Raw genomic sequence first — 9,974 nt, 5'->3', positions numbered from 1 at the left:
ACAATAGAGCTGCAAAGAACATGCAAACAACACTGGATGGATGAGCAGTGAATGCCCACAGGCACTTAGACCGTTTCAATAATAAAATGATGGTTAATAAATACAACTTGTCAGTACTACTACTAGCCCTACCAGTACCAGTACCAGTAATAGTCTTAATGTTTGATTTGACCTAATAATAATTAAGTATAATAACTTCACTTCAACACCGTCCAATACACCGCTGCAACACATAGCGCGCACGCCCTTGTGCCTGCACAAATACACAGTGATAGAGAGTGTTACAGAGTATACAGTGATAGAGTATACAGTGATGAGTATACAGTGATGAGTATACAGTGATAGAGAGTCTCACTCTCTATCACTGTGTATTTGTGCATGCACAAGGGCGTACGCGCTATGTGTTGCAGCGGTGTATTGGACGGTGTTGAAGTGAAGTTATTAGGTCAAATCAAACATTAAGACTAGTATTACTGGTACTGGCACGTGTACTGGTAGGGCTAGTAGTAGTACTGACAAGTTGTATTTATTAACCATCATATTATTATTGAAACGGTCCAAGTGCCTGTGTGAATGCCCGCAGTGAATGAGTAGGAGGGTATATAGCGCCACAGCGCGGACATTTATGGGAATAAAAAATAATTGTAATTGTAATTTGAGAAGGGGGGGTTTGGTGGTTTTTTTTGCCTAGAATGTCCGTCGCGTCATGCTGATTCCGAATATATATCGTGTTGGGGGTGACCTCTTACGGGGGGAGAAACGAAAATGGGTAAATCTTCCCCGGGATTGACACTAAGGTCAATCGTGCAGTGCACCGTAACATAAGACAAGACGAAGATTCAAGGTTTAATCAGCATCGGTTGGCTGATTGGTTAGTTGGCTTTAGCATGCACGCGTAGGTATATAAACATTTCATCTATAATTATCACTATTACTTGGTATCTAGCGTATAATTTGAATAAGATAAACGAGTGCAATGTTTGATTAAAAGCGTATAATTTGAATAAGATAAACGAGTGCAATGTTTGTTTAAATAATTATGTGATCGCTCGTTTCCCGCGTCTTGCTTTTGTTGAGCGCTGATTGGTTGGTGGATGTTGGTTGGTGGATTGGTTGGTGGTTGGTACTTGATATCTAGCGTATCATTAGAGAGACGAGTGCAATGTTTGATTAATGAAAAGTGCATGACAAATAAAGTGATGATGGATTTGTTGATACAAAACTCGCATAAGTCAGCCACCCATGTACTCTCCCATGTAACTCTATCATTGCAAACATTGAGGTGTTTCTCGGTGCAATTGATAAACGAGTAAAAGAAAATCGAAAATGGAAAGAAAGGCGCCGTCTCATTCCGAACCGCCGACCTCTTGATATATATATATATATATATATATATATATATATATATATATATATATATATTGTAAGCTCTCGTGCAAACAACTCTTTTGCAAGCAACATGTTTCTGCTTAGCGAGACGAAAAGTACGGTGACTACGGTGGCCCATATGAACAAAACACAAGTACGCAGGTTAGCATGTTGGCAAACATATAAAGTTTGAGACGAAGCAAATAAGTTTCTAGACAAACACATTTACGGACGCCAACTGCAACTTCATTTGAATGCAACACATGTTCGCAAGTACGCAAGTAAACAAGTTGGCAAAGCAACTAATTATCGAAGCAAATACAAGTTTCCTTAACGGAAATAGGTGGCAGCACTAGCGCCTTCCACTACCTCCCCCCACCATCGAGATTTGTGTTGCCCCCCCACCAACAATTTCCGTTTTGCAACTTGCTGTTTGCTTGCGTACTTGTGTTTGCGTACATGCGTACATGCGTGCTTGCGTGCGTGTGTTTTGTTCATATGGGCCACCGTAGAAAAGAATAATTATTATTTGCAAGCGTGCCACGCCGCGGACACGCGTTTCTATACACGCAGGGTGATGAAATTCGATTTTTTTGCGAAACATCTCTTATCTATTGTGGCGAAGTCGATCCTGTCCGTGTGTTGCCCGTCATCTCCTTGTACTATCGTCAACGTTACAGTTATACATTAATTGTGATCATACAGTAATTAATGTTATAGGGGGCGCGAGCAAGAGAGCGTGTGTAGGGTTCCTATATACAGACAGTCTGTATATAGGGACCCTAAGAGTGTGCACGCATGACATTGTGATGTCAGGCGAGCGTGCTCGATCTCTTGACGGCCAACAGTGGAAGAGGGCGGACGTGTCATCAGCACGGTCTTTGTTTTGTGGTGCCATATAGGCCGGATGGCTAGGACGATTGTAATTATTGTGGTGTAAACAAGGAGAGCATCGCCGCACGCGCCGGGAGAGTGAGAGTGGAGTGGGTCTCCGGCGCGCTGAGATGCGAATGTAGAGTGAGAGTAGCGACGTGTTGTGCGCCGGCACCCAGCATAGTCCTGGTAGGCGAGAGTGGATCGCTGCTGTAACTGGCGACCACTCTTCCGTGTAGTAAGTAGTGTGATAATAAAAGCGTTGCTCTGTACGTCTCTTGTTGCTGTTCGTTTCGTCCGCCAGTCCTGGTAGAATCTGGGTGAAAGACGTAACTTTCCGAGGAGAACTTCGGCCACGCCCGAACCTAGTATACGATCACGGATAGAGGGCAAGACGGTGGACAAGAAGAAGGCAAACACTTTACACTGGCGCCGTACAGACCAGGATTTCTGCGTGCAGGATGGCAACATCGAGACGACAGACAAGGAGCACACGTGGAGGCGAGGAAGAGCTTGCCAGTGAAATAGGGACCACATGCTCACATACAGGAGGTAGGGGAGAGCACGATGAATTCCGGGCAGGCCGAGTAGTTCCTAGAGGACAGGCCGAGGAATCAGGGAGATTGAGCCAGCCAGGAGGGGTGAGTCTAAAGAGGAGTGAATTGATGGAAGGGTATGAGCGGAGCAGAGAGCGAGAAGAAGAAGGAGAAGAACAAAGAGCGTGGAGACGCGAGGCAAGACGCCGGACAAATCGCCTGATGGAAATGTTAGAGGCCACTATAGAGAGAGGGAGGGCACCACCGTCGGGAGCCCCCGCAGCACCCGAAGTGCCACCACCGTCGGGAGCCCCCGCAGCACCCGAAGTGCCACCACTGTCGGGAGCCCCCGCAGCACCCGAAGTGCCACCACCGTCGGGAGCCCCCGCAGCACCCGAAGTGCCACCACCGTCGGGAGCCCCCGCAGCAGGGCTAGATCCCGAAGCAAGGAGACAGTGGTCACGAGAGACAAGCACCGAGTCGTTTAAGGAAATGAAGAAGATCGCACGGCTTCTCAGGAAACTGGTGAGTGATCGGGAGCTGTCGAACGCGGCCCGCCAAGCACCGCGGGGACCTGACAGGCAGAGCGGACTGAGAGGAGGAGGTGGCCGGTGTTACGAGTGTGGGGAGCGGGGCCACTTCAGTCGGGACTGCCCGCGCCTGCGACAACAAGGTGTGGGACAACCCTACGTTGCGGCTGGAAGAAACTGGCCGACGTACACAGAAGCAGCCCGAAGACCGGGACCAAGACCCGATGGATTCGCGGGACCTCCCGAGAATGAGAGCAGGGAACCCGAACCAGCGGCCGGACAGGTACAGGGAAATTTGTAAGGGCTCGGCCGGCGCCGGCGGCCGCTGCCCGACAGCGAGTACGGTGACGTGGGGAACGAGGATTTGTAAGGTCAGTGCAGAATCGGCCCTCATGGAGAGTGACATTGAAAGTGGCAGAAAATCCTGTCGAGTTCTTGGTGGACACTGACGCCAGTGGGACCGGCCTGGGTGCGGTGCTGTCTCAGGAGCAGGATGGGGAGGAGCGGGCCATCGCCTACTCGATCAAAACACTCCACCGCCCAGAGAGGGTACTGCGCCACGCATTGGGAACTGTTGGCGGAAGTAGCATGGGAGGTCGACGCAGAAGCCTGCTGTATGAAGATAGGACTGTGCTGTCCCTGCCTGCCGTACGAAGAGAGGACGTGTGTCGTCCCTGCCGTACGAAGAGAGGACGTGTGGCGTTCCTGCTGTACGAAGAGAGGACGTGTGTCGTCCCTGCCGTACGAAGAGAGGACGTGTGTCGTCCCTGCTGTACGAAGAGAGGACGTGTGTCGTCCCTGCCTGCCGTACGAAGAGAGGACGTGTGTCGTCCCTGCCGTACGAAGAGAGGACGTGTGTCGTCCCGGGACAGAGAAGACGAAGAGGAAGATGGAAGGAAGAGAAGTAGCCGTGGAGGTCGACGCAGAAGCCGCGGGTGAGACCGAAGTAGCCGTGGAGGTCGACGCAGAAGCCGCGGGTGAGACCGAAGTAGCCGTGGAGGTCGACGCAGAATCCGCGGGTGAGACCGAAGTAACAGCGGAAGTCGACGTAGACGCTACGGTCGAGATGAAGACTGTCGATGATGAAGACGAGGAGACGGGCATCCTGGCCCGTAACTATCGACGACAGGGATTAGCTACCATACCTGATAGGGAGACGCGGTCGCATCGTTATGTGCGTGCACCGCAGTTCTACGGATTCTAGCTGCTGTCGGATAGGCCGCCTGGCGGGGGCGGGTGCGACACAACCTAGAAGAATGCGGGAGGCATGCTCCGAGAGGGAAGAGGAATCGCACGAGGAGATGACTACGTGGCGAAAATGGGATCTAGACTCGAGACTTGGGCGCAGGAAGTCGACGCCGGCTGCCCAGGTCAACAGGTGATGTAATGTCAACTGCGGGGTGGACACGAATCCCCGGCTATAAGCGGCGAGGACAGACGCAGAGTATCGGAGTAACAACGGCCAGACGACGGCTAAGGCCCTCGAGACACGCATGGAGGGTCGAGTCACGCCGACGTCCTCTCCCAGGTCGGACGCCACGCCTGGAGCTCGGGGAAGGGCACAGCCGTCGGCTGAAGGTGGCGACGTTATTGCCGTCGAACACTCCTGCCTCCTCGATGCGGTCTACGCACAACGCCAATGCCGAGAGATCGCTGCACCCGAACTGACACGCCGCCGAAGTTAACACTAGAGTGATGACGTGAAATCAACGCTAGAGCGATGACACGGAATCAGCGCTAGAGTGATGACGCAAGATCCACACCAAGGCGATGAAGTGAGAGCAACGCGAAGGTGACCACCCGAAATCAACGATAGGGGAGCGCCGACGCGGAGTCATCGATAGAGAGATAACTCGATGTCGACGCTAGCAAGCGGCGCGATAAGTTTTACGCGCGCATATATTACTTCCGAAGCAGAGAGACGCGAGATGTACGGCTAGGTATATAAATACTGCAAGCGCGGTGAGAACATAGGGTGTATGGTTAAGTTCAGCGCGATGACGATAGAGGTTTGTACTCATACTTTGTGTGTATTTTGTGTGTACAACGTTGTGTGTGCTTTGCGGGTACACTTTATGTTTGCTTGAAGCAAAACCACTCGCGGGACTCGCGTCGAGCGTTCGTGAATCGGCAAGCTTTAAAGCCCAGTAGCGAGGAAGTTGTATATATTAGCTCTCGAGGCAGTTACCTCTTGCGCGATAAAAACTAGCTGAGGTTAAACGGGGTGATGGCGGCCTCGTGCCGCTAAAGACGGGTAGCGGGCGCATAAAAACTGCTGGCCGCGGCTTCGCGATCGCGCGTGTGTTTGATCAGGGCGGTCTAACACATACATGAGAGTGTGGCTTGCGAGAGCAGGCAGCAGCGTGTGTGTGCGGGTAGCTAGTAGTCCGCGTATAAACAAGCGGCTGGTTGGCAGCTGTGCAATCGCAGCAAGAGAAAGGCAGCGACTGCAGAACCGGGTGGCATTGTTTACGACGGATTGGGATGCGCGATTAACGCTAACCTTGTGTGTCACGGAGCAGGCTGTGCGATACACACAGTGCACGATAGTGGTGGCGCCGGGCGTCGGGATAAGAGAGATACGTAAAAATGAAGTTACGCGCTTATGCGTTATAGTTAGGTAGGTGCGTGTACACTCAATGCGGTAAGAAGTGTACGCGGGCGCGATTTCCACAGAGAGACAGAGCGCGAAGAGAGCGGCCCAAAATGACGTCATGCTCACGCGGGTTGCGGTAAAAGTGGGAATCTGTGTACATGGTGATTGACTAAACGTGAGATGCGCGAACACTTTGCGTGCCGGTGCGCGGTCATAACTTCGTGCACTGGCGCGAAAGTAGCTCGGGGATCGTGCGTGATGCGTAGGCGCGATCACGAGCAGAATTGCAAAGCCGTATTGTACGTGTTAGTAATAGTACGTAGATACGACCTCGCTGTTACCTACTCGGATTAAGAGGAAGAGTGAGGAAGAGTCGCGAGGATTGATTGCGCGACATCACGCAACAGGTATTCCCCTAGGGAAGGATGGTGAAGTACCTGAATGCGAGGTAACTTCGGGGGAACCCGAAGAATTGGTCGGGGATGCCCGGTTCGAGGGGAGGCGTGATGACGTAACCCAGTGGCAGAGCAAAGAATAAATCGATACGGTCAGCTGATTGGGCGAGGCGTAGGTAGGAGCTATGTGATTGGTTATTAGGAATCTGCTGCCGGGGTAGAGAGGTGTATAAACCCGAAAGCGGGGACGAGTGAGGTACTCTCACCCCATACACCGTGGGGTCTGCACGTGCTACGGAAGACACGTATAAGAAAGAGAAGAGACAGTTGGAAAGATGGCTAAGAAGCAGTATGCAGCCGAGGGGGAGGCGTGTACGCCGAGACACCTCGAACAGGCGAAGCATAGGCTAGCGGTCATGGAGGCTGACGCGCGAGAGGAACGCGGCAGAATCGCCAAGTTAGTGGCGGCCTCTTTGAAACGGCAAGGGGTCCGGGACGCCGGCGAAGGCGCCCACGTGCAAGCTACTACGGACGGCAGCTTTGGGGGCGAAAACACCCTGGAGCGGCGAAATCCTCAGACCGAGGGAGAGAAAAATGGGAAAGCGAAGTTGGCAGTGTCGGTTCTCGGCCACCCTCCACTCGGGGGCGACCGAGCTCAGAACAACCCCACAACTGTGGGGGGGAGCCCTGACGTCGGGGATGCCCGAAGTATTCCCGAGCAAAGTTCCGACGGTGGAGAAGGAGACACTGAAGCCGGCGGCGGAGGATACGGCGGTGAGAGAAGGCGAACCCCAGTGGGATCACGACGATGAAAGGTGTACCCCCACCCGCTCTGAGTTGGTTGCTGGCCATGGCCCGTCGAGCGGCCAATTCCACAGTCGCGTGGTGACCAGTGGGGAAGTGGAGCCTTACGGGTGGGCCTGGTGCGTGGCCTGTGAAGTCCCTACCCGACACCCGGTGGCACACCACGAGGAACTCCACGAGGAGACGGGAGTGAATTACTGTTGCCCGAGGCGAGGATGCCCCTACGAGGCACCCGTGTCAGCGCCGGGGCAACTGAACAGCCACCTGACCGTGATCCATCGGACGAGGAAGAACTGGATGCGAACGCGGTGGGTGAAAGCGAGAGGCCGGGTCACGGCCTACGTCGGAGGCGATGCAGGATATCGCCTCGGCCGGAGCAGCGTCAATCACCGGGGTTACCCCGGTGGGACAGCCACGCGCCAGAGGACGGCCGCCTTCCGCGTGGGCGAAGATAGCGTCGGGAGAAGGACGGGATTCAGCGATTGGACGCCAGCCGAGGGGTTCGAGCGGCGAAAACCCGAACACTCGTCGAAGGAAAGCTGCCAGAAGGCAACGGTAACCAAGCGGCGAGCTGCGACAGGGAAACTGGCTGCTCGCACTCAGCGGCAGCCGACGCCTTCCGCTATACCCGAGGTTGCCGGGGAGGGATCCCCACGGACGACGGGACGAGAAGAAAACGCGAAGACAGCAGCCCCAAGTTCGTGGCCTCCCGCAGCAGCAAGTTCGCGGCCTCCCGCAGCAGCAAGTTCGCGGCCTCCCGCAGCAGCAAGTTCTGCCTCCCGCAGCAGCAAGTTCGCGGCCTCCCGCAGCAGCAAGTTCGCGGCCTCCCGCAGCAGCAAGTTCGCGGCCTCCCGCAGCAGCAAGTTCGCCGCCTCTCGCAGCAGCAAGTTCGCCGCCTCCCGCATCCGCCGAAAAAGACCGGTGCGTGACAGCCGCGGGATCAGAAGGCAGGGCTCGCTGCCCGACACCAAGCTCAGACGGGGAGCCTGGTCCGGAGATGAGTAGTCCCCAGGCAGAGTGCATGGCCTGGGAGGAGGAGGCGAGTCTCGGCGCAGCAGTCATGCCTGCTGTTTGCGAGATTGGAGACTGGCTGACGGATGAGGAGCTGCAGGCAGAAGCCGACAGCATTAGATCTGATTTGGAGGCAGCAGAGACAGAGCGAGCCAGTATAGGCATGCGGACAAGCAGGGAAGCATCCGAGGTCTCGCCGCCACCGCGGTCGCTCGGCGACCTACTAGGCACCAATTTCGGAACCGAGTGCCTGGCCCCGAGGTGGTGTGAGCCGTTGCACCTCCCATGCAGGGAATACCTGCCCGTGATGCCGAACGAGGAGGTATTGCGCGGCCTCGCGCAAGCCGATAGGCTGCTTACACACTGCCCCCAGTTGACGAGGCAGTTTAACGAAGAGGGGCGGCGACGCCTTCAGAGGGAGGCTCTCCATGAGGCAGCCAGGCGCAAATAAGCGCCACTGTAGCCCCGATAGGGCCTGAGTCCGGGCCGCGGCACTATGCCGCCAGAGAATCCCTTTGTTGCCAGTTGGCCTTTTTGTATTGGACCCTTGGTGGTCGAGTGACCGGGTCCGTGAGGTACGCGGTTACGAAAGACGCGGGTGCGCGACATCGTTGTATGTTTCGCGCGTATTATTGTTGCTTTAGTGGTGTTACCGTTGTTGGGGGAGATATTGTATCGCGGGGTTTCGTTTTTTGTCTAAATAACTAGCAGACGGGGAGATGAGGGGGTGCGCGCGGGTATGACCGACTTTGCCAGCCATGACTACGGGAGATTAGAAGTGCTCCCAGGAGGTAGCACAAGTTTGAGGAGAGGGAAGTGTGGCTGGAAGTCGATCCTGTCCGTGTGTTGCCCGTCATCTCCTTGTACTATCGTCAACGTTACAGTTATACATTTATTGTGATCATGCAGGAATTAATGTTATAGGGGGCGCGAGCAAGAGAGCGTGTGCACGCATGACATTGTGATGTCAGGCGAGCGTGCTCGATCTCTTGACAGCCAACATTTGGAGAGGGCGGACGTGTCATCAGCACGGTCTTTGTTTTGTGGTGCCATATAGGCCGGATGGCTAGGACGATTGTAATTATTTTGGTGTCAACAAGGAGAGCATCGCCGCACGCGCCGGGAGAGTGAGAGGGGAGTGGGTCTCCGGCGCGCTGAGATGCGAATGTAGGGTGAGAGTAGCGACGTGTTGGGCGCCGGCACCCAGCATAGTCCTGGTAGGCGAGAGTGGATCGCTGCTGTAACTGGCGACCACTCTTCCGTGTAGTAAGTAGTGTGTTAATAAAAGCGTTGTTCTGTACGTCTTTTGTTGCTAATGGTTTCGTCCGCGAGTCCTGGTAGAATCTAGGTGGGAGACGTAACTTCCCGAGGAGAACTTCGGCCACGCCCGAACCTAGTATACGATCACGGATAGAGGGCAAGACGGTGGAGAAGAAGGCAAAAACGTTACACTATCTCGCCACGTCTATCTCGCCACTTGGTGAAATAAAAGCGTAGTCACGCCATCCACGCACGCACATTTGCACCTACGCCCGAACGCATGCACGAACGCGCGCACATACAATCTCAAACACCCCCCGCGGGTACACGCACGCGCACGTGCGTTTAAAGAAAGCATAGGGGACGCGCGCATACGCACACTCTATATAAGCAGATCATTGCAGCTGATTTTTTTAGTCGTAAGTGCAGAAGATGCTTGCTTGCTTGATAAGAATAGTCAGCAATTGGGACTACGTGACCGAGTCGGGGGTCGCGGGATGGCAGGTAGACATGAGTTCATCGGGTGAATCAACGTGAAATGACAGGTGCGATATAGTCCGAAACCGGCCCCAGGCAATCGCCAGCAAAATATTTAATGTGA

At 54.3% G+C, this 9,974-nt stretch overlaps 1 protein-coding gene across 1 annotated transcript; it reads left to right on the top strand.

Moving 5' to 3' along the window:
- The first annotated feature begins 3,005 nt into the window (after nt 1–3,005).
- Nucleotides 3,006–3,608, top strand: LOC106818253 (oleosin-B6-like). The gene has a single exon (XM_014822975.1). It carries the CDS (start codon nt 3,006–3,008, stop codon nt 3,606–3,608), a length of 603 nt encoding a protein of 200 aa, XP_014678461.1.
- Nucleotides 3,609–9,974: the final 6,366 nt, after the last annotated feature.

This window comes from Priapulus caudatus, unplaced genomic scaffold (assembly GCF_000485595.1).
Source record: "Priapulus caudatus unplaced genomic scaffold, Priapulus_caudatus-5.0.1 Scaffold2118, whole genome shotgun sequence".
Lineage (NCBI taxonomy): Eukaryota > Metazoa > Priapulida > Priapulimorpha > Priapulimorphida > Priapulidae > Priapulus > Priapulus caudatus.
Note: the sequence above shows the minus strand (reverse complement) of the source record. Positions and strands in the feature narration are given on the sequence as shown.

Excerpts from the sequence above, each read along its gene's own strand:
- LOC106818253 (XM_014822975.1), top strand. The coding sequence starts at position 3,006 with ATGTTAGAGGCCACTATAGAGAGAGGGAGGGCACCACCGTCGGGAGCC.